We start from the raw sequence: 25,701 nt of genomic DNA on the forward strand, positions 1-25,701 counted from the left end.
CTTTTATGATCAGTACAGAAGCCCTAAAAGAATATGATTAAATACTTTTTATGTTTCAGTTTTCTCGTCTGCATTTTTATTTTTATTATTTACGTTATTTTAGGTTTTCCGTAGAAGTTACCCTGTCCTCTCAACAAAGTTTGGAATTTTGATTTTGGGTTGATATTCAGTGACAACAGAACTCATCTTTGAACAATGAAAAAAAAAAATTTCAAACTCCTGTGATGAACTTTCTGTTTGTGTTGGTTTTGGTGCCTCATGTGGACCAAGTTACATCTCAAAAACACTAACTGGAGCTTTAAGCACAAAATTAGACCACACAGATATGTCAAAGCATGCTTTGTTTTTATGATGTAAAAACTAAAGATGTGGGGTGCTGGTGGCCTAGCGATCTAGGCGCCCCACATGCGGAGGCTGTAGCCCTTGTCGCAGAGGTTGCCTGCCCGACTCCTGACCGCTACCATTTGCTGCATGTCCCCCCCCCCTTTGCTCCCCACATCTCCTGTCTCTCTTCAGCTGTCTTATCATAAAGGCAAAAAGCCCCAAAATATAACAACAACTAAAGACGTGGTATGGGGCGCCGTTTCTAAAGTTGTTCTCACTGAAAAATAACAACAATTCTCCACATTTAACTCCAAAACATCATAAAAACATAATTTGAATTTTTAAGTCACTTTTCTAAAACATTTAAAACAAAATTTGTCGTGACAATTATATTTACTTTAATATTAAATATAAATCTTAATGTTAAATGTTAAATCTGAATGTTAAATGCTAAATCTAAATGTTAAATCTCAAAGCTAAATGTTGCTCTGCAATCCCAAATATTTAGCTCATATGCTAAATCACACTGAAAAGCATCATAAGGTGATACAGATATCCTAACCATAGTTGGTCAGTACTGAGTCCTACGGGTTATAACTGTAAAAATGTTTGAAAGGCAGTTTTGGAGACCACTAAGGGATTCCACATTTCTCAGAGACAGAGCTGACCCAGTCTATGGTACGGACAAGCTAAGTTGCTATTGCTAGGTCTATATCATATGAAGCTTTTATTTTGGTATTTCACACTAGGCGGCAGTGTGGATTTGCATATTAGCTAAATATTTAGGATCGCAGAGAAATATTTAACATTTAAATGTAATATTTATGTTTAACATTTAAAAATTCTATGTATATTAAGCATTTAGATTTAACAGTGATTTTAACTCAAACATGTTTGTCCCAACAAAATGAAATGTGAAAATGATACCAAATACTCCTCCAAATGTGATTTTTAAAAAGTGACTTTTCATAATCACACCACATAGATGTGGAGATCTATTGCTGTTAGTTTCAGTGTGCACAACTTTACAAGCAGCACCCCATGAGGTGGGGTCAATCCTGAAGATTCAGAAATGTTGAGAACCAAGAAATGTTTGGCCCTCAAGTTGACAGACAGGAAGTTGTGAAAAAAGGAAGAAAATACTGAACGTTGGACGCCCCAAAAAACTCTGTGTTGCAGTAGGCCAGATCAGGACTTTTTTTTAAATCAACCAGGGGCATTAAAAAGCAACTGTATTCCCCTGTTCATGACTCACAGGCACCACCTTGTGGTGTAAATCATGCATCGCATGTAATCTTCACATGTTAACATAAACTGCTTCAATAATATGGTGGATTAAGATGAGATCAGACTGACTTCTGTCTGTAAAATGGGACTGGATCTGATCCTGTCTTGATGTTGGGTCTTTGTTAATAATAGAACAGTTTGGAAAGAGTCTGAGGATAATGTCTGTTGTGATTTGGAGCTCTACAAATAAAAATTGATTGATTGATTGATTGATTGATTGATTGATTGATTGATTGATTGATTGATTGATTGATTGATTGATTGATTGATGGATGGATGGATTGGTTGTTTGGTTGATTGGTTGATTGTTCAAGTATTCAAATGATTGATTGATTGATTGATTGATTGATTGATTGATTGATTGATTGGTTAATAGATGGATGGATTGATTAGTTGATTGATTGATTGATTGATTGATTGATTGATTGATTGATTGGTTGGTTGGTTGGTTGATTGGTCGATTGATTGATTGATTGATTGATTGATTGATTGATAGATTGATTGATTGATTGATTGATTGATTGATTGAATGATTGATTGATTGATTGATTGATTGATTGATTGATTGATTGATTGATTGTGCCGTCTTTATCCTAGGGCACCAGTAAGATAAGATAAGATAAGATATTACTTTATTGATGCGCCGGGGGGGGGGGTTGTTACAGTACAATCTAGAAGAAGTTTCAATAAGTAAAAATGAAATAAAAATGAAATAAGATAAAATAAAATACAATAAAAATAGAATAAAATAAAAAGATAAAATACAATATATACAGTATAGTTAGAGACGGCCCTTGCTTATGCGCTAATGAGGACTAGTGTGCACATATTTGTCAGAGTGTCTTTTCTGGCATCATGCCTTGTGGTGTGTAATGTGCTGAATGGGCTATGGTAATGTTGGCTGGGTGTTAGCTGCTGGCCAGGATGGCCTTGGCCAAATTGCTAATGGGCTAGATATCTTTGCAGTTAAAAGTGGCACGTATATTTATCTTTAATTTTGTGAGTAAATATGAGTATTTTAAAACAGCACTAAAACACCCATATTAATGTTGGCTAAAACTGTTTGCTGCTTCAAGAATTAAACAATCTTACATAATTGATGTATTCAATTCCTCCTGATGTTATATCACAGACACATCTCATGATGAATAAAAACACAACAAATTGGACAAATTTGCCTTTATTTATACAATGTGACTATAAAAAAGAAATAATTGTTCAGTGTCAATACAACCTTTGTTGAGGTTTGCTGTTTACTTCAGGACATTAAGACTGAAAGAGTCTTAATGAGTAGATGCTTTACTCTCAAGCTGTTTTCTTCTTGACCATAGTTAGACTTTGATTATATACTCAAGTTATGATAAATGTCATCACTCTTGAATGTCCTGGATTATATAATACATTGGCCTATTACATGACACAATATGATTTAGGATTTGGCATGTAATCCAGTTGTCATCAAGCGGCAACCACCAGTCTTAAAACATGAAGCCCATGTGGAAGTGTTATAAACTGCAGTTCATGGAGCGTCCACTTGAGGCTGGCTGCAGAAAAACTAGAAACCACATACACACCCATTCAAAGAGCTGATCTTTACAGCAGAAATAAACATATTTACAGCCTGGTTCAAAAAACAGTTTAGGTTTGAAGAGCTAATTTCTCTATCAGCACACACTGTGACTGTAACTTACTAAATGCTGCAAAATGCTCTGCTCATGGTGGATTAAGATGAAATCAGACTGAGTCCTGTCTGTAAGATGGGACTGGATCTGATCCTGTCTTGATGTTGGGTCTTTGTTAATAATAGAACATAGAGTATGGTGTAGACCTGCTCTTTTTGTAAAAGTATCTTGAGATAACGTTTGTTGTGATTTGGCATGATACAAATAAAGATTGATAGATTAATCTTATGGTTTTACTCCACTCCCCTCTAACTGATGCACATCTATTCCTCACACCCAGACCTTTCCCTTCCCACCACCATCAGCTCCATCTCGGCCACCACAGCAGCCAGCACCCAGGCCACGGTGATGGGTTGCTGGCAGGTTCTTGTACACGGCCCTGCTATATGGGATGAAGCACAGCCCCAGCTGGAGGTGTCGGGCCAGACGGCAGTATGCAGCCAGTGCCAGCACAAGAAGAGGGGTGACCAAGAGGAAGCCTACCACCAACAGGGCTACACAACCTCCATCAGTCAGCAGGTCTGAGCAGTAGGGGGTGGTCCCATGAGGGCGGACCTGAGAGAAAGGAGAGGAGAAAAAGAGCTGATGATGATGATGATGATGATGATGATGATATGTTGACAGTGGGAAGGGATTTTCAAAGTATAATTTCACTGAGAGGGGCACATTTTGTTCTCAAACTTTGTTCTTATTAACCTATGATTTAATTTCATGTGATCTAGTGTTTATGGATGGCTTGAGAAATGTTCCTGCTCACAGATTGAGCTGAGATAAAGGCTGCTGACGAACAATAGGGACTGTGACTGGAAGGGACTGAGTAATTTTAAATAATATAGAAGAGTACAATATACAGAAATATGTCACTGAAACCATTCATTTATTCATTTGTTCATTCATTCAATCAAAAGGCATCCTATGGGCATGGTTTCAGTTTCCGTTTCAAGTGGTGGAATAAGCAACCCTTTCTGAAATATAAAGATAGATCAATAGCCATTATATTATAGCCATTATATTATTGCCAATATATTATAGCCATTAAAGCCAAGCTTGTGAATGAGGTCAAATAAACTTTGATTGATCAGCTTTTTAGGTGGGCATGAAGTAGAGATGGGACATGAATTTTGAATGCTCGAATATTCATTCCCTTGTTAAAAATCGAAGAGTTAATGTGAATATTCAATGCTCATGATGGATTAAGGTGGGGTCAGACTGAGTCTTATCCTGTCTTGGTGTTGGGTCTCTGTTCATAATTTGACATAGAGTGGTCTAGACCTCCTATGTTTGTAAAAGCGTCTGATTGATTGATAAAGATTGAATATTGTTTCATTTTGAAAGTTCTCTTTTCATCGTTTTCACCGGTGTCTGGTTGTAATACAGTATTCCTGACAGACGGTGGCTATAAAGTGTCTTAAAACTGTTTGCTAACTGCATTAAATAACAGAAGAAGAAGAATGCTAACTGCATTAAATAGCGAAAGAAGTTGAAAATGTTAGTACTGAAATGTGTTGCGTTCACATGAGAAAAAAAAATCTGCTGTTTTTCTGAATTAATGACATACTGCTATAGTCAAATCCCAATAGTACTTAAAGGCCACACAAGGAAGTAAACATGCCCAGTTGTTCAGTTTGATCCAGTTTTATTTTGCTCTGGGTTTAAGACATTGGGAGATACTAGTGTCTCTAAGTAACATACAGTAGATGGTTTTGTGATTAGCTTGTCAACTTTACGCAGGCACCTGTGGACTCTGGAGCTGTTTAGACGTAAGGCCCGTTCTGAGAAAAACAGAGCGGATTTTGTTTTGATTCAGAAAAACAGAACACTTTTCTCATACTTCAGAGATAATTAACTTGTTAATTCAGAAAAACAGAGCAGAATTTTTTTTCTCATGTGAACGCAATACACTTCAGTATGTTAGCGACAGTCTCTGGAAAAACATATGTAGTTGTGTGAAATTCAGAAGCGGAGATAATCGCAGACACTGAGCATAGCTGTAAAATGTAAACATACACGGCACACTGCTGTGTCACACAAACACCAACATAAAGGTTGAGACAGACGCTGACAGTGCCCGCTAAGCAGCACCTCGTCCTGCTCCATTATTACAAATAATCTCTGAATAGGTGTCAGTGATTATTGAAAAGTATGTTGCCTTCAAATGCTCATCCCTAGAATGAACTTTGTAAAAACACTAGATTGTTTAAAAAATGTCTTAAATTGGTAAGTGGTTAAAAAAAAGAAAGAAATGTACACAAAAGTTGTGATTGTGTCCTTTAAAAAGAACTCTAACAGCTTCCCTGGCGGAGGGAGGGATTTCTAAAAGGTACAATATTGCGAGACATGGTTCAGAATGCATAATATAGTTCAGTTAAGGGTTACAGAGGGCTGCAGTCTGCTTGTGTTCGTGTTCACTGACTGAGGACCAGATCTGAGCCAGGTGTTTCTAGGTAACTGTTGCCAGCTGGATTACTTGTAATATATTAAAATGGTACTTATCTCAAAGAGCCTTAAATACCTAACCTCCCTGTCTTTTTCCTCACCCAGTTTTTCTTTTGATATTTCCCCAATCTCTCTAACCTTCCAGGTCCTTATTAATCCCTCTCTAAGCTGCTGTCACATGAGGTCTGACTGTGAGAGCGCAGAGAGAATCCTGGACACTCAGGTCATTAAGGAGGTGGTGTTCATTGGTAGTCTCTGAACCATGATAACTTGGGTGGCCTGCAATAATGCGTGCCAACAAATCTTCAGTCTTATTATTATTTTATTCTTTTACATTTTCAAATGTACTCCTCCGATTCTTTGCATAATGACAACTTGTTCTGTTCTCAAACATCTTTGACTCTTTTACTCGCAGTCCTTATCTCCTGTGCTTTGATTCCTGGCTGTCCTGACTCTCCGTCCCTTTCCCCTGCCTTCAACCATCTTCTAACAGAGAACCTCAAACTTATCTGATTAGATAACTGTTCATTGATGTAGCCAAACCCTTCCCTCAGCCTCAGGCAGGGTATCTGAAACTTTTTGATCAGTGATGAGATTAGGACTGTAAGATGTTAAACAAAAAAGGAAAAAGCCATTCATCCCTCTGTTCCACCCATCTTTTGTTTTGTTTTTTTAGCAAAAGTACCTTTCTTTTGCTACACATTTGTCTTCACTAACATGTCAAATCTCTCTCACTGTTATTGGGCGCCACTCGTAAAGTTGTGCACACTGAAAATAACAGCAACATTTCTCCACTTTTAGCTCCAAAACATCATAAAAACATTCGTGATTTTTTTCACATTTGTTTTTGTCTTGAAGAAAATATTAAAGTTAAAATCACTGTTAAATCGGATTGTTAAATGTTAGTCTAAATTTTAAATGTTGCTCCTTGTCCTAAATATTTAGTTAATATGCAAATTCACACTGCTGCTTAGCGGAAATACTAAAATAAAAACCTTGTTAACAACTTCTTTAATGATAAAATCTTAAAGATTAGAGATCAAATTAGTAACCTCTTACCTTTAACTAGTGTAGGACCCTTTACCAACAGCGGGATCATTGAAGCCGGCGTTAAAGCCAGATGTATACCTAGACTGTTTTTCACCCATTGACCTTCCTGAACTGGTTTCAACAGTTTCTTCAGCTAAACCATCGACCTGTCTTTTAGACCCAATCCCAACTAAGCTGCTAAAAGAAGTCCTTCCACTAGTCAGCAGTTCTTTACTAAGTATGATTAATATGTCTTTACTGACAGGCTATGTACCTCAATCATTGAAAGTAGCTGTAATTAAACCTCTCCTTAAAAAGCCCACTCTTGATTCAGGCTCCTTATCTAACAATAGACCGATATTTAATCTCCCCTTTATCTCTAAAATCCTGGAGAAAGTGGTGTCAGTTCAGCTCTGGGACTTTCTTAAGAGCAACAGTTTGTTTGAGGACTTTCAGTCGGGGTTTAAAGCCCACCATAGCACAGAGACTGCACTGTTAAAAGTAACCAATGATCTACTAATGGCCTCAGACAGTGGTCTTCTCTCCGTACTTGTTTTATTAGATCTTAGCGCTGCATTCGATACGATTGACCATTAAATCCTGTTACAGAGATTAGAGCAGCTAATTGGCATTACAGGAACTGCTTTAGCTTGGTTTAAATCGTACCTAACAGATCGATCTCAATTTGTTCACGTTAATGAAAGTCCTCAGTGCACACCAGGGTTAGTCAGGGAGTTCCACAAGGATCAGTGCTAGGACCAATTCTTTTCACCTTATATATGCTTCCTCTAGGTTACATCATAAGGAAACACTCAATTAATTTTCATTGTTATGCTGATGACACTCAGCTCTATTTATCAGTGAAGCCAGAAAAAACCCACCAGTTATCTAAACTAGAAGCTTGTCTAAAAGACATAAAGACCTGGATGACCAGAAATGTCTTACTGCTAAACTCAGGAAAAACTGAAGTGATTGTTATTGGCCCCAAACACCTCAGGGAGACCTTTTCTAATAATATAAGTACCTTAGACGGCATTAGTCTGGCATCCAGCACCTCTGCTAGGAATCTAGGAGTCCTATTTGATCAAGATTTATCCTTCAACTCCCAAATTCAGCAAATCTCAAGGTCAGCCTATTTTCACTTGCGCAATATTTCTAAAATTAGACACTTCCTATCTCAGAGCGACGCAGAAAAACTAGTCCATGCATTTGTTACCTCCAGGTTAGATTACTGTAACTCCCTCTTATCAGGCTGCCCCAATAAGTCTCTAAAGATTCTTCAGCTAGTTCAAAACGCCGCAGCTCGAGTATTGACTATAACTAGGAAGAGGGAGCACATTTCTCCAGTGTTAGCTTCTCTACACTGGCTCCCAATAAAATGTAGAATAGAATTTAAAATCCTTCTTTTAACCTACAAAGCCCTTAAAAATCAGGCATCCTCGTATCTTAAAGAGCTCATAGTGCCCTATTACCCCTCTAGGACACTACGCTCCCAACATGCAGGCTTGCTAGTTGTACCTAAAATCTCTAAAAGTAAAATGGGAGGTAGAACCTTCAGTAATCAGGCCCCTCTCCTTTGGAATCATCTACCAGTCAGGGTCCGGGAGGCAGACACCCTCTCCACTTTTAAGGGTAGGCTTCAAACTTTCCTTTTTGATAAAGCTTATAGTTAGAGCTGGATCAGGCTTGGACCAGCTTTTGTTATGCTGCTATAGGCCTAGACTGCCGAGGGAACTGGCGCACTGACACACTGGGATCCTAGCTCACCCCCTTCCCCCCAACCCCTTCATCACTTACTTTAACTCTGCCTGTCCCATTAAAGTTACTAACCATAGACCTTTCTGGAGTCCCTGAGCTCCATTGTGTCCATCTGTCTTTCCAGACCCAACTCGGTCGAGGCATGATGGCTGTCTAACATGAGTCTGGTTCTGCCTGAGATTTCTGCCTGTTAAAAGGAAGTTTTTCCTAGCCACTGTAACTAGCTAAATACTGCGATGTGCAATGCTCATGATGGATTAAGGTGGGGTCAGACTGAGTCTTATCCTGTCTTGAAGTTGGGTCTCTGTTCATAATTTGACATAGAGTGGTCTAGACCTCCTATGTAAGTTTAGAAAGAGCAACATCTAACAATTAGATTTAACATTTGAGATTTATATTTAACATTTATATTTAACATTTGAGATTTATATTTATATTTAGCATGATTTAATAGTGATTTTTTTTTAAAATATATTTTTCCCAACAAAATTAAATGTAAGGAAGATCACAAATTTTCCTCTAAATGTGAATTAAAAAAAAGTGACTTTTAAAATTCACAATATGTTTTCATGACGTTTTGGAGTTAAATGTGGAGAATTGTTGATGTTATTTTTAGTGTGCACAACTTTACAAAAAGCACCCCATTCACTTTTACCCAAAAGGACAACAAACTGGTTACTGAACAATTTGAAGCATATTAGGCCGAACAAAGATAAAAGGCTTTGAAATATTTTTTCAAACCAAATGTAAAGAAGTGATTTCATTCTCATAATTTATGGAGGTATTAACAATACCCTAATTGCAGCTCTGCATACTATCACATATGTTTGCGAGTTTGATCCAAACATCTGTATGAAAATAAAGTGTCTTAACAAGCGTACGTCTAAAGTCTAACTGCAAATGGCTACACCCAAACCACACCCAGAGAACTGTCTGCACACACATCGCCCCTTTCTTACTGTTGAGTGGCAGAGGAAGCCAAACGCCACCATGACAATCGTGGGTGTAAGGATGGTCCCGAACACCAGTCCGGCAAGGCAGGCATTAATCGCAGCTATAACCATGTTCTGAGCTGTCACCAGTACTGAGCAGGCCCAGCAGTCCAGGGAGCCCCGCAGCTCCAGAGGAGCTTCACTGCCACCTCCTCCGCTCTCGGCTGCAGAATAAGGAGGAGGTACGACCACACGTGAAGGCATTTCGTTACCACCTCCCACAGCTGTGGTAGAGGCCAGGGAGTTTGAGTGATGGAGATGCTGATGGTGGTTGTTATGGTGATGGTAGTGATGAGAGGGCAGTTCCTCAGACAGGTCTAAGGCCTGGTGATGGGCCCCCGCCTCCAGAGTTCCAGTCATACTCATGATGAGCTATTGACATGAAAATAAATGTTTTAGTGTTAATGGAAAATATATTATCCGTACTATCTGTCTCATCACTAACTCTCTCTCTTATTCTCCTCTAACCCTCTCTCCAACACGGTCTCAGCAGATGTGTGTCTAACATGAGTCTGGTCCTGCTGGAGGTTTCTGCCTGTTAAAGGAAGTTTGTCCTTGCCACTGTAACTTGCTAAATGCTGCAAAGTGCTCTGCTCATGGTGGATTAAGAGTCCAGTCCCATCTGTCTGTAAGATGGGACTGGATCTTATCCTGTCTTGATGTTCGGTCTTTGTTAATAATAGAACATAGAGTGGTCTGGACCTGGTCTGTTTGAAAAGAGTCTGAGGAGAACGTTTGCTGCTATAAAAATAAAGGTTGATTGATTGATTGATGGATTGATTGATGGATAGATTGATTGATTGATTGATTGATTGATTGATTGATTGATTGATTGATTGATTGATTGATTGATTGATATTTCTTGTGCGTGATATTTGTGATTTTTGATCATTCTAAGTGTTGTGACTGCTTGTTTGCTCTTATGATGATTTCTTGGAGCTATATTTGTGACTAAGTGACTGGATAAGCACATTAGCCTGTTGTAGTAGTTATGCAACAACCTAATCAACCCCCCTGTTCAAAGCTTACATAGCTCTGGGTTCATGAAGAGGTAACTTTATCTGTCAGAAAGCGAGCTGTTTGGTGTTTTTGAAGCAATCTGTGAGCTGATGATTATCAGAGAGCTGAAAAAAGAGATAGCAATTATGGACCACTTTCCTTTTGACCAATCAAAAGGAAAGTGATCCATAATTGCTATCTCTTCTTTGTCAATCAATCAATCAATCTTTATTTGTATAGCGCAAAATCTCAACAAATGTTACCTCAAGACTCTTTCCAAACAGACCAGGTCTAGACCGTACTCTATGTTCTATTATTAACAAAGACCCAACATCAAGACAGGATAAGATCCAGCCCCATCTTACAGACAGGACTCAGTCTGATCTCATCGTAATCCACCATGAGCAGAGCACTTTGCAGCATTTAGCAAGTTACAGTAGCAAGGACAAACTTCCTTTAACAGGCAGAAACCTCCAGCAGAACCAGACTCATGTTAGACACACATCTGCTGAGACCGAGTTGGAGAGAGGGATAGAGGAGGATGAAGAGAGAGGAATTCAATGGAATTTTGAAAAAAGACTAATCATAATAATGTACTGCACATGTGACTGATGCAGCATCACTTGTACTTACATCGTAGAGAGGGTCTACAGGGGCCACTTGGTGTTGGTTCTTTGGGGTTGTTTCTGCTTCGATCACTTCTTCTCAAGAGTCCATTCAGATCTCCACTCACACTTTCTTGGCTCACACTTCAACAAAGTCCTCTATTCTCTGGAAAGAAATTATTTCACACCGTTTTTCCTTTAAAAAAACTTCAAGAGCTTCTGATGGAGCTTTGGAGGTTCCCTTATCTATGGTATGTTGGGTTCCTGCAGCTCTGGTCTCCTGCTGCTTCGTCTCCAGAGTCCAGAGTTGTCAGAAAGCTGATTGTGATCCAGTTCCTCTGATTTCTGTTAAACATACAAAACCAAATTCCTCGTAGTAGTAATGGAGAATCTCCCTCCTCAAAGTTTGAAAGCTCCTAATCTCACACTTGCTGTTGTCTTTGTCTTAAATATGCCAAACTTTTGACTATCCGCCCTCCTTTTTCTAACCACCCTCTCCTCCTCCACGGTGCTGTCTCTTCTCTTAACCTCCCTCCTCTGCTCCCTCCATCTTTCCCACTCTTTCTCTCCACCCACCAGGCTTATCAGCCCCCCGCCATTCTCCAACGTCTCCACTCACACATCCACATGCATTCCATCTCTCATACCCAGGACATGTTTAACCTCCTTGCCCGATTTGTGTTGGAGTGGGGGTGGGGTGCTGTGTCGGAGGTTAGAGTAGGGCGGCTTGCTTGATAAGTTCAGGAGAGCAGAAAATCAGGGGGGAGGGCAGCAGAGACAGACTTGTGTTTTTAAAGTGGAGGAGAAAAACACTTCAGGGTTTTTTTTACATGGTCATTGAAGAATAAATGAGTGCTGCTTTTGTGTTGAACCATTGAGCACGGTGACATTATTCCTTTTGACATCTGTCTTTCAAAGAATCGTTCCGCTCATCTGTAAATAGAGAAGAATACAAGCTCAACACTTTGACTCAATGATCTTTAGTTGTCTTATCCAACTTCTACTTTTTATCTGAAGACAGATTGACCATGAGCAGTGTTTTTGCTTTGGAGTTTGTTTCTGTGCTTATGGGATATCCAGATATCACAAAGAAAACCAGGGTCAATAGCAGTGCTCATCAAAGATTTGTCAAAAGCCTGAAGAATGTACATAACTGAGCATGATTTATTTCTATAAATATATTTGAAACTGTCATACTTTTTCAATTTACTATTGACAAACAGCATCCTACCTTTCTTTGAGTGTGCTATACAAGACCCAAAACAACCTGAGTACACCAAGGTTACACCAATGAGAATGCAAGCCTGTATTTTAATCCTCTGGTAAATTCTGACTTTATTAAGGACAAAGCTTTGTGCTTGATCAAAAAGAACATGTAGTCCACCAAGCGGGCCAATCACAGGGCTTGCGGTCCACGTCGCATGTGCCCACGAAAAAGTATGTGAACCCTTTGGAGTTACCTGATTTCTGCATTAATTGGTCATAAAATGTGTTCTGATCTTCATCTAAGTCCCAACAATAGACAAACACAGTCTGCTTAAACTAATGCCACAAAAAAAATAAAATGTTTTCATGTTTTTATTGACCACAGCATGTAAACATTCACAGTGCAGGGTGGAGAGAGTACGTGAACCCCGAGGCTAAGGACTTCTCTAAAAGCTAGTCTGAGTCTGAAGTCTGCCTACCTGGTGTCTGATCTATTAGGAGAGATTGGTGGTGTTGGTTAAAGCTGCTATGAAAAACACAGACCAGTTGGAGTTTGCTATTCTCAAGAAGCCTGATGTGAACCATGCCTCACACAAAAGAGCTCTCAGAAGACCTACCATTAAAAATTGTTGACTTGCATGAAGCTGGAAAGGGTTACATAAGAGTTTTTAAGTAGCGGAAATACAACTGAAATTATAAAATACAATTTCAGTTTACTCAATTGTTTTCTTTCTTTTTTTTAATTTTCAAGTTTCCCAAACTCAAATGTATTAGTTACATGTTTTATATTTTTAATTCATACATACTAGATGAAACTGAGTCCATGGCATGGTTTGGTTAGTTTCGTTCTTGTGTTTCATGCCTTGGTTCCTCCCTGTGTTTATTCTGTATTAGTTATCCTTTGTCTCTCTTGAGTGTTTAGTGATCCATGTCTCTCATTGTGTTTCTTAGTCTTGTCTTGTGTTTCCTGTTTTATTTTGTAGTTCTGTATCCTTGTGTCTCCAGTTTAGTTTTACATCATGCCCTTGTGTGTATCCCTCCTTTTGTGATTACCTTCATTAGTCTCACCTGTGTCCTGTGTTCAAACCTGTGTTGATGAATCTGTGTATTTAGTTCCTCTGTGTTCCCTGTCCCTTGTTGGATCATTGTTAGTCTTCCCTGTACCGGTACAGCGGTTTGGCGTTGTCTCTCCTCGTTACTTGGTGCTTCGCGAAGCACAGCCATTATGGTTTTTCAAGCGCGTGAAGACTTACGTGGTGACGCTGATGACGTCATACATAGCGTCCCTCTGTACACTCAAAAGTTGTTATTTGGAAATGAGTATTAACTCAATAAAATTGATCCACATACAATTAAAACAGATAACTCAATAATTAATTGTTGTTGATTCAACTAAATAGCTGGTTTTGAGTGCTGTTCCCTTAATGGCTGTGAGTTAGAAGTACTGCTCGGGTTTACAGTGTACAGTCAGACATATGATCTATAAATGGAGACGGTTCAGCTCTGTTACTACTCTCCCTAGGAGTCCTGTAAAGATGACTTCAAGAGCGCAGAATGCTCAATGAGGTGAAGAAGAATCCTAGAGTGTTAGATAAAGACTTACACAAATCTCTGGCACATGCTAACATCTCTGTTGATGAATCTACGACACGTTAAACACTCTGACGCATGCTAACATCTCTGTTGATGAATCTACGACACGTTAAACACTCTGACGCATGCTAACATCTCTGTTGATGAATCTACGATACATTAAACATTCTGACACATGCTAACATCTCTGTTGATGAATCTACGATACGTTAAACACTCTGACACACGCTAACATCTCTGTTGATGAATCTACGATACGTTTAACACTCTGACCCATGCTAACATCTCTGTTGATGAATCTACGATACGTTAAACACTCTGACGCATGCTAACATCTCTGTTGATGAATCTACGATACGTTAAACACTCTGACGCATGCTAACATCTCTGTTGATGAATCTACGACACGTTAAACACTCTGACGCATGCTAACATCTCTGTTGATGAATCTATGACACGTTAAACACTCTGACACATGCTAACATCTCTGTTGATGAATCTACGATACGTTAAACACTCTGACACATGCTAACATCTCTGTTGATGAATCTACGACACGTTAAACACTCTGACACATGCTAACATCTCTGTTGATGAATCTACGACACGTTAAACACTCTGACTCATGCTAACATCTCTGTTGATGAATCTACGATACGTTTAACACTCTGACACATGCTAACATCTCTGTTGATGAATCTACGACACGTTAAACACTCTGACACATGCTAACATCTCTGTTGATGAATCTATGACACGTTAAACACTCTGACACATGCTAACATCTCTGTTGATGAATCTACGATACGTTAAACACTCTGACTCATGCTAACATCTCTGTTGATGAGTCTACGATACGTTAAACACTCTGACGCATGCTAACATCTCTGTTGATGAATCTATGCCACGTTAAACACTCTGACACATGCTAACATCTCTGTTGATGAATCTACGATACGTTTAACACTCTGACACATGCTAACATCTCTGTTGATGAATCTACGATACGTTAAACACTCTGACACATGCTAAAATCTCTGTTGATGAATCTACGATACGTTAAACACTCTGACACATGCTAACATCTCTGTTGATGAATCTACGATACGTTTAACACTCTGACACATGCTAACATCTCTGTTGATGAATCTACGATACGTTAAACACTCTGACACATGCTAACATCTCTGTTGATGAATCTACGATACGTTAAACACTCTGACACATGCTAACATCTCTGTTGATGAATCTACGATACGTTAAACACTCTGACACATGCTAACATCTCTGTTGATGAGTCTACGATACGTTAAACACTCTGACACATGCTAACATCTCTGTTGATGAATCTACGATACGTTAAACACTCTGACACATGCTAACATCTCTGTTGATGAATCTACGACACGTTGGGCTAAAGAGCACCTGGATGTTCCATAGGAGTACTGGATAATATTGTGTGGACAAATGAAACCAAAGTTGAGTTGTTTGGAAGGAACACACAACACTTTGTGTGGAGAAATAAAGGCATAGCACACCAACATCAAAACCCCATCTCAGCTGTGAAGGATGGTGGAGGGGGCATCATGGTTTGGGGCTGCTTTGCCGCCTCAGGGTCTGGACCATAGACTGTAAATAAAAATGGACAGCGTTGCTCCGCCTCTTCCCGTTGTACGGTTCTGAAGCCAAAAAATCCCGCTCCTGGGTGCAGCCATTGTGCAGCCAGAGCCTGTGAAGCCACTGTAACGAGTTCTGCCCTACAGCGTAGCCTCACAAGACGCTGTGTGTCCTTTGAAGTTTCCCTCTACGGCGGCTGTGAATCAAAGCAAACCCGGAAGTAATTCCAAAGGGTTCACATACCTTTTCTTGCAACTGTAGTTACACTTTGGAGGAGGTATGCCTCGACTACATGTGGAGGCCTCTGCGTAGGTACAGGAGCTACGCAGACCTATGCTTGTAGGCTACGCCATCGATTCAACGCAGAAGTAAATATCAAGCTAAAGTGTAGCTGCCTCTCATGACGGCTGTTTTCAAACCTCCTACTAAACAAGCAGTACGTACTGATTCAGTCTAAATTCAGTATGTAGTATGTGAACAAGAGTAAAATCTGCAGTATGCCAAAACGTACTGATTCAGGAACATGTCTCAGTCTGCAGCTGACCAGTCTGCCTCACGTACTGTTTCCCACAATGCACAGCGCTAGCGTTCTCCTTTTTCTTTTTTCTGTATATGACGGGGGTGCTTTAAAAATTATCTAAATTCCATACAAACCACTTCTTAACATTTCAAATCATAAGTGATGCTAAAGAAGCAGTTTATCTATCAGCTTGGTTGTATTTTACCTCTGCTTTCTGAAACCGGAAATCCAGCGACACCTGACCCAGCATCCTGCAGACCAGATCCAACAGAACAGCAGAACTGCTTCTTTCGCATCACTTATGATTTAAAAAGTTAAGAAGTGTCTCCTATGGAATTTAATTATTTTCACAGGACATAAAAGCGATTCCCCCCATCATATACAGAGTAAAAGAAGGAGAATGTTAGCGCTGTGCATTGTGGGAAACAGTGCGTGAGGGAGACTGGTCCGCTGCAGACTGAGACATGTTCCTGTATCAGTACGACATCCGGGTAGTTTTGGCCAGTGGTGGACTAAGTCCACATCTTCATGACTTCAGTCAGAGTATAGATCCTCCTGGTCAAACATTACTCCAATACAAGTGAAAGTTGTTCAGTCAGATTCTGACTTGAGTTAAAGTCCTGGAGTACTTGCTTTTAAAAATACTAAGTATTCAAAGTACTTTTTAAATTATCTCTAAACGTATTTTCACAAAGCATGAGGTCAGTCAAGAATGCATGGATGTACATTCTGCTCTGTTCTGTTTATTTAGAAAACATGATTTCATATGTAAAAAGTCTACCATGAAATATAAACTAAGTTACTACAAGCACAGACACGTTTACAATGTTCCTCTGGAATCAAAGCAGTGTGTTAGCTCCAGACCTCCACATGCTTTCTCAGGTTAGATGCTGATGTTTTGGAGGCTGTGATGAAGTTTGTGTGGTAAACAGATCAGAGATTTACAACAATACAAACAATCATTCTTTATTTCAAAAGCTCAAACGTGGGTTTAAAATATGGCGGTGGTGCTCAGGTAGAGAATCATCATCCTTCTCAGTCATAGCCATCATCACCCCGACTAAATGAACGCACTGATCTGAAGAACGTTTGATCTACGCTACCAAACACAAGGACACCAACAGTTTACGGTCTTTGGGATCTGATTTCAGAAAAGAAGACTCATCAGCTGACTTCAAAGATGAAGTAGAGAGTAACTAGAGCACTGATAGAAATGTAGACGAGTCAAAAGGATGATATTTGTCTTTAAATGGAGTCAAAGTAAGAAGTTCCCCAAAAAAGTAATACTCAAGTTAAGTACAGATACTCAAACCGTACTTAAGTAGATTTACTTTGTTACTGTCCACCACTGGTTTTGGCATACTGCAGATTTTTCTCTTGCTCACATATTACATACTGAATTTAGAACAAATCATGTGAATGGGATTCGTTAATACTGTTTAGCACTTTACACCGCAGTCTCTGCCATCAGTGAATGAATGTGATGTGAGTCGGTGAATGAGACATGTGGTCAGAAGACTAGAGAAAGTGTTATATAGAGGTGGAAATTCTATATTTCAAGGTGAAGAAATATGTTTGAATCTAAATGTAATCCTCCAAGTAAAAAAACCCAAAGGCCTTTTCCTTTGTATTCTACACATCATTTTGAGTTATTTTACAGGCATTGCCAAGCCTTGTGACCTCAGTATCTCAAAAATACCAGCACAGCTCTGTTTACAGTTACATAAAACAAAAGAGCATGATGAGGAAGATACAAAAGAAGATAAGAAGAGGAGGATGAAGTAAGAATAAAGGTTGTTATTTGGGAGATAAAAGAAGATCAGAGCTTTGTAATTATCCTTGTCTGAAGTCTCTGAGCTTTATAGTTTGTTTACTTTCAGCTCCTCTTGGTCGCGTACACACAGCCAACGAGTCCAAAAGGACGGTCATTAAACGTGTTCCCATCTTTGTCATGTGAGGACGAACCATCAGCTCACTGTCTTCATCATTTTCATGGATACATTAAGTGGATGTTTTGGTGGCTTTTTTACGTCACTGCTATCAACAGTTCACAAAGGCACCACTGAGGCCTTTAGGCTCCATCACAGATCAAACAGTTACGACATAATCTTTCCAATCAAGCACAGCATAAACAGAAGTGTTTTCCTCATGGTTACATAATGCTCAGTCTGCTCCAGTATCCTGTCATCACCTGGATGATCAGCCAAGGGGGGCTTCCTGTATGTTCTGGGGCAGGGTTTCCTTCAGTCTGTCCACTGTCTCTTTGTCCTTTTGTGCCCTGAAGCCTCTAACTTGACCCGCGGACATGGTGACCTGCCAGTGCCCTGTGATTCAGTCTCCAGCTCTACAACAGCTCTCAACATAAAACCACTCCTGATGTTCTCAAGAAAGTTAAGAGTTCCCTAATGTTTCTAAAATCTCCTCTTTGGTGAAACTCAAACATCTTTAAAAGGGATTTTATTCTTTGATGTAATTACAGAAACTGACTTTTAATTTTGTTAAAACTCTATCGCCAGGTGATTTTCACCCGAGCAAACACACTTACATGATTTTGATTATGTTTTGTTTGTCTGAGTGTCATGGGTCCTTGGATAGCTTCAGCATTATCTTTTATGTCTTTGAAGGCGTGGGTGTTTCCCTACTCCAAAACCCGCTTTTTCCTTCAGGCACGTGTTCGGGTGATTTTCACTCGACAATAGTGATTTTTTGTTTCTCTCTCCTGCAGCTGTTTGTGTGTCAGGGAGACTGTGCCTTCAACAGGGAAGTCACACCAAGTTACCAGTTACATATTTTCTTGTTTTATAAATTTTGTTCTTGAATTCCAAATTTGTCAGTAATTGTGGAGCATTTTTATAGGGTCCCCCCATGACACACTTTTTTTCATTTTGTTAGACATGGCACAGTTTAAAATGAAAGAACACTACTCTCATTTGTCATGTATTGTCATTTTTTGATATATTTTGATGACAAGTACTTTTTATTGGGTAAAAAACACCCAGCGTTAGTGATGGTGTTACTAACCAATCTTCTAAGGTTAAAAATAAACATCACAGGAACTATAAGAGAAAAACAGTTTAAAGTCATTACTTTGTTTTTTCCCTTTTTCCCTTTTGGCTTTGAGCTACTTAAGGGACTCTTTTCCATGTTTTAGATTCCGTGAATTAAAGTGAAGACGGAGGCTGTTTCCAAAACTGCTCACTATACTAATAGTACGTACTGATTCGGGTTAAATTCAGTTGGTAGTATGTGAACAAGAGCAAAATCTGGGAACAGTACGTGAGGGAGACTGGTCCGCTGCAGACTGAGACATGTTCCTGAATCAGTACGACATCCGGGGAGTTTATCGTACTGCAGATTTTACTCTCATTCACATACTACTGTACATACTGAATTTTTGCTATGGCTTATGGCCTTAAGAACTTATCAGTCTTCCCACAGAATCCGCTTCTATCAGATCACTTTTTAGTAACGTTTGATTTCCTCCTGTTAGACTCTACTCAAGGTAATAAAAACATAATAACCAGAAACTTGTCTGATAGTGCCGTAGCTAAGTTCAAAGAGGCTATCCCTGCATGCTAGCTCCAGTCCCTCTCAGCTGGATCAGTTTGTAGATGATACTACAGGTTCTCTGCAGGTTACCCTAGACCTAATCGCTCCTCTTAAACAGAAGACTATTAGACGACAGAGGCTAGCTCCGTGGTATAATGCTCAAACCCGTGAACTAAAACAAAACTCTAGAAAACTAGAAAGATTATGGCGCTCCAATAAAACAACTGAAACCTGCTCACTTTGGAAGGATAGTCTTAATAAATATAGGAAGGCCCTGCACTAAGACTGAGTCTTACCCTGTGTTAGTGTTGGGTCTCTGTTCATAATTTGACATAGAGTGGTCTAGACCTGCTCTGTTTGTAAAAGCGTCTTGAGATAACGTTTGTTGTGATTTGGCGCTATACAAATAAAGATTGATTGATTGATAACCTTGCAAATGTCCCTGCCACTGTAACATCCTTGTTTACATCTCCTTCATTCCCAGCGCCTTTGTACATAACTAACTCTAACTATTCTGCGCTTCTGTTTATACTTTATTTTATTCTATTTTATTTGATCTTTATTTTATTTTATTCGTATTTATATCTAATTTTACTCCTTTCTTCTATAAATACTTTGACTTTCTTACATACTGTTTATAAGAGCTCTGTAATGATTGAATTCCCCTCCCCGGGGTAAATAAAGTGTTTATGATTCTGAAGCCTAACCGGATTTAAGGTAATCTTATATTATCCTGTCTTGATGTTGGGTCTTTGTTAATAATAGAACATAGAGTACGGTCTAGACATGTTTACAGCCTGGTTCAAAAAACAGTTTAGGTCTGAAAAGCTAATTTCTCTATCTGCACACACTGTGACTGTAACTTACTAAATGCTGCAAAGTGCTCTGCTCATGGTGGATTAAGATGAAATCAGACTGAGTCCTGTCTGTAAGATGGGACTGGATCTTATCCTGTCTTGATGTTGGGTCTTTGTTAATAATAGAACATAGAGTACGGTCTAGACCTGCTCTGTTTGGAAAGAGTCTGAGGATAATGTTTGTTGTGATTTGGCGCTATATAAATAAAGATTGAGTGATTAAATGATTGGAGAACACAAACCTATGCGGGGTACAGGATGAACATGCTGTCAAACACATTAGAGGCCCAGGCCTGAACCAAGAATCTTCTGGCAGTAGATGACTGTGCTCACCATCCACCACTGTACTGCTTTTAACTGTACACATGTAAATCACAAATACCTGATATGTTGCTTCAGTATTTTGTCTTGTTATATTGGAAAGAAAACAATACATGCTTATATATTGACTAACCTGCATGGCAGTTTGTTTCAACTGCTACGAAGCTTTTCTCCACAAAACAAGTCAGCTGGAAAGAATTCAGATGGAGTCTGATCACTTCTGGATTTATCAAAATGTGTTTATTTAATGGTCATAGTAATGTCACACAACTTCACAAGTGTTTAAGACATGTCTGGCTCAGTTTGGTGTGTGTGTATGCAATTATGTTTGTGTGAATTCTCTAAACAGTGCAGTTATAAATAAATGAACACAAAAGAAGGAAAGGGGTAAGGTAATATTGCAACAGGAAAAATAGAATTCTCATTTTAAGAAGACAGAGAAAGAAAGGTTGTTCATAAAGAACATTTAGCACCATCTATTTTGTTATCATATTCAACAGATAATATCATAAAAATCATTAAAATCTCATCTAAAAGCCCCCTACAGAATAAAAAAATTATCATTTCTCAAAACACTTTTGAAAAAACTTTTTTCGTGTTTTTTTTTTCCTTAATGAGCCCACAAACAGCATTCCATTAGTCTCTTTCTCTATGTGAGCAGTGTGCCTATTGTCTACAGAAAGTGTGACATTAAATTCAAGATAAAGATGTCGTTGATATTAATCGGGGGAGAGAAAGGCAGGAGTAGGAAGAGGCAAGCACCAGCATAAAAGCAGCCTCTCCTCCTGTGTACACACAGCCCCCACCATCCAGATCTTACAGAGCAACCGGTCACTGAAACAAACCAAAGGAACAAACGCAAACATGTACGACCCTATGAAAACGGGGAACATTGATATCCAATAAATAAAGGAAACATTTAAAATTAAAGGTACAATGCAAAAAAAAAAATCTTTGAAATACCAAGTCTGCATGTCAGAATAAAAAAAGCAATCGGAGGTACAACACACACACATGTTCATACACACACACATGTTCGCACACACACACACACGCTCGCACTCACACGTTCGCGCACACACACGCTCGCATACACTGTTACAATACGTTTTGACTTCTGAGGAGAGTTCATAAAGAGATGTAGTAACTGAACCAAAAGACCTGATGATGAGTGTCAGCTGAATATTAATCTCAAGAGGAAGGGAGTATAATCCAAAGAAACACAACATTTACAACACATACAAGAACCTGAAGGACCAAATGAAAGCCCCCCCACCAGAAAAAAACAAACAAAAAAACAACCAGTCATTAAAACCCGTATATTTTGAAGCGTTCCCGACATTTGTATTTTTAAAATCTTAATGCTTTAGAAAAAAGTTCATATCTCTATCATTAGTATTTCTCATTTTCTGTTTTCTAAATACAAGGCCAATGTGGTATATATCTAGGCTGATCTAGTTAAGAAAAACAAAACAATAAATTAATTATTGTTAAAAGACAGCACCCCACAAAAAATGCAAACAGCATGTACAAATTTCAGTATTCAAGACAACAACAACCGAAAGAAGTTCTCTCTAGTACTTACAAAATAAGCCATTAAAATCCCCACAACCCTCCAAAGTTTGTTCAACGGCAGCACCAACGTTCCCCTGGTTCTCAACTTCAGCATTGCCAAGGATTACTCGTTGAAAGCACCATCTGAGAGTAAACTGGTTTGTAATTGGCGGCTTGGTTTTTCTTTTGTAAACAGTTATGATGAGTAAACGTATTCAACTGGCTGTTCGGCAAGTATTAGCAATAATTATCTAAAAATAATTTTAAATAATGAAAGGGTAAGTTGACAACCAAAATGAAGCTGTGTCTTTTGTCCTGGCTTGCAGGAGTTTTGGTTATGGCTAAGAAGATGCAATATGGGAGGTCTGTCACCGGGAGGAGGCCTGGTGAGAAATAAGAGACAGACATGGTTTAAAATCATCAATGAATGTTTCATTGGTGGTTGTTTTTATTTCACGTGCATAAAAACTAAGAAGAGAAACATTGTGTTTGCTCACCAGGCTGAAGGAGTCATATGTGTTCATTAACTCCTCGATGCGGTACTGCTCCAGCACCACTACGTTGGTCAGATTGGGGCTACGCTGACGCGCGCAGTCCTCACAGTGAACCACATAAGTCTTCCTGCTGTTGCTCTCACTCGTCACAAACAACAAATCGAACACCTCCACCTATGACAGATAGGATAACATGTCAGGAACCATCGGGTTGATTTGTGAGGGTACTTCCTGAGGTTTTTAAAATAGTTCAGTTAAACAACCATCATTTTCAGTCATACTAGAAAAAGGGCATTAAGTAAACGTCCTGTTCCATCATTGAGTCATCATTTATCAAACATTATTTTTTTCTTTATGCTGAATTCATTTTTTTCTGTGAAACTCAATCAAATAATCTTTGTTTTCTATAGCACCAATTGAAAACCATTATCTAAGTCCAACAATCCTTAACTGGACCTCTAGAATGTGTTCTTTCATTTTTAGGAGCAAGCTGTTTCTGTCTACTAATATCCGTCTCATCACTATCATCTTACTCTCTCTTATTCTCCTCTATCCCTCTCTCCAACACGGTCTCAGCAGATGTGTGTCTAACATGAGTCTGGTCCTGCTGGAGGTTTCTGCATGTTAAAGAGCTCATAGTGCCCTATTACCCTTTAGGATGCTACACTCCCAGCATGCAGGCTAACTGTCATACCTAAAGTCTCTAAAAGTAGTATGGGAGGTAGAGCCTTCAGTTATTAGGCCCCTCTCCCTTGGAATCATCTACCAGTCAGGATCCGGGAGGCAGACACCATCTCTACTTTTAAGAGTAGGCTTCAAACTTTCCTTTTTGACAAAGCTTATAGTTAGAGCTGGATCAGGCTTGCATCAGCTTTTAGTTATGCTGCTATAGGCTTAGACTGCCCGGGGGAACTGGCACACTGACACACTGAGATCCTCTATCTGTCTTTCCATCCCCCCATCACTTACTTTAACTCTCCCTATTCCATTAGAGTTACTAACCATAGACCTTTCTGGAGTCCCTGAGCTCCCTTGTCTCGTAGGTTCCTCTGAGTCACTGCTGTGGACGTGCCAAGACTCCAGCTGCAACAACCGTCTCACCACTATCATCTCTCTCTCTTCATCTCCCTCTATCCCTCTCTCCAACACGGTCTCAGCAGATGTGTGTCTAACATGAGTCTGGTCCTGCTGGAGGTTTCTGCCTGTTAAAGGAAGTTTGTCCTTGCCACTGTAACTTGCTAAATGCTGCCAAGTGCTCTGCTCATGGTGGATTAAGATGAGATCAGACTGAGTCCTGTCTGATGGGACTGGATCTGATCCTGTCTTGATGTTGGGTCTTTGTTAATAATAGAACATAGAGTAGGGTCTAGACCTGCTCTGTATAATGTTTGTTGTGATTTGGTGCTATATAAATAAAGATTGATGGATGATTGATTGATTGATTGATTGATTGATTGATTGATTGATTGATTGATTGATTGATTGATTGACTGTGGATACTCACATCACACTCATTGCAGTAGTAGGCAGGCTCGTCTTTGACCCTGCTTTGATAGGAAATCTTCCTGCCGTCGGCCACCAGTTGGTCTCGCAGGACCTGAATGTGCTTCATGGACTGCAGCAGGCAGTGTCTGGTGGAAGATAAAAAAAATTAACACAGAAAGTTTGTGAACTAAGTTGTTGTAAGTGTGCAGTGGAGTGTATGCATCTTTACACCCTTAGGTGTTAGCTGCCGCTGTTTTTTGCGCTAGGGATTGTCACAACCTCAATTTCAGCATTTAATGTTGCTTGGTTATGGAAGTATTCCCGCAGCACTTCAGCTTCCCCATGTAGTGACTGTTGGGTCGGTTTTAAATGCTCTGTATGCTCCATACTTGCTTTCATTCAAAAACTATTGATAGAAATCATGTCAGAGCATCAGCAGCTCTAAACAATGAAATTGTAACTTGAAAAAAACAAGTGTGATAACTTTTCTCCCCTGAACACTTCTGCCATTGTTGTTGACAAAGTTGATTTTAGAAGTCCCGCCCCTTCACCATTCTGATTGGCCAGTGATAAAGAAGTAACACTGATAAGTGCGGCAGTGTTCCAAAAGTTGAACCGAGAGTGCTGCGACAAAAATCAGCTGATGCTGAGGACGTTTTTGCACAGAGGACGCTAAGCGCTTGAAACGCTGAATAACTTTGAGTTTGAATTGTGACACGGCATCTTAATAAATCCTACCTGATCTACCTTTATTAGGGTTACTAACAGTGATCATTGCGTTCTACTAACATAGAGATTTTGTTGTACCTCACATTTAACCTTAATCTAGATCCTTAAATCCACACTTCTAAAATAATTCCCCAAAAATCTGAACTTCAGGGTTGATATGGGTTCATATCTCTCGATTATGCTTAATGGCACTCAAATGTGCTAACTTGCACTTTTGTATAACTTAAATGTGCTCTTGTGATGTACTGTTGTTTTCATTGTCATACTATCATGATGTGCTGTTTCCATGAACGCTGTTTTGACCTGCCAGGGACTACAGATGAAAATTAGCCTTATGGCTAACTCTGGCATATTTACATTGATGCAATGCTGAAAAGTTCATTAAAGCTGGGGTTGGTAGTCAGATTTAGATACACTTTTTGTTATACTGGTTAAAATTATCTTTATGTCCTGATGGCAATCAATACATAATGTGTTCTTAAAAAAAGAGGTAAAAAAAGCTGCTATCTACAGCCGGAGTAAACCTGGGAAAACACCAACCCGTCGTTTTGGAAGAGCTCCGAGGGGAGGGGAGGGGTTAGACGGAGTCATGAGGAAATGCTACATTCAAATTCATGCTAGCTTTCCGAGACTGCCAACCCCAGCTATAAAGCTAGGGTTGGTA

At 39.3% G+C, this 25,701-nt stretch overlaps 2 protein-coding genes across 2 annotated transcripts in view; both read right to left on the minus strand.

The window, feature by feature from the left end:
• Window positions 1-3,410: 3,410 nt before the first annotated feature.
• tmem88b (transmembrane protein 88 b) lies at window positions 3,411-11,651 on the minus strand. Its single transcript, XM_034676737.1, has 3 exons — window positions 11,141-11,651; window positions 9,476-9,880; window positions 3,411-3,848 (listed from the first exon to the last, which is right to left on the minus strand). The coding sequence occupies exons 2-3, from the start codon at window positions 9,872-9,874 to the stop codon at window positions 3,564-3,566; spliced, it is 684 nt and encodes a 227-aa protein (XP_034532628.1). The 5' UTR covers window positions 9,875-9,880; window positions 11,141-11,651; the 3' UTR covers window positions 3,411-3,563.
• A 9,342-nt stretch (window positions 11,652-20,993) lies between these two features.
• The window catches only part of kdm6ba (lysine (K)-specific demethylase 6B, a), a 32,279-nt gene continuing 27,571 nt past the window's right edge, over window positions 20,994-25,701 (minus strand). The window contains 3 exon segments of the mRNA XM_034676736.1: window positions 20,994-22,712; window positions 22,827-22,997; window positions 24,328-24,454. Coding sequence (XP_034532627.1) covers window positions 22,698-22,712; window positions 22,827-22,997; window positions 24,328-24,454 — 313 coding nt within the window. The 3' untranslated portion in view covers window positions 20,994-22,697.

This window comes from Notolabrus celidotus, chromosome 23 (genome assembly GCF_009762535.1).
Source record: "Notolabrus celidotus isolate fNotCel1 chromosome 23, fNotCel1.pri, whole genome shotgun sequence".
Taxonomy (NCBI): Eukaryota; Metazoa; Chordata; class Actinopteri; order Labriformes; family Labridae; genus Notolabrus; species Notolabrus celidotus.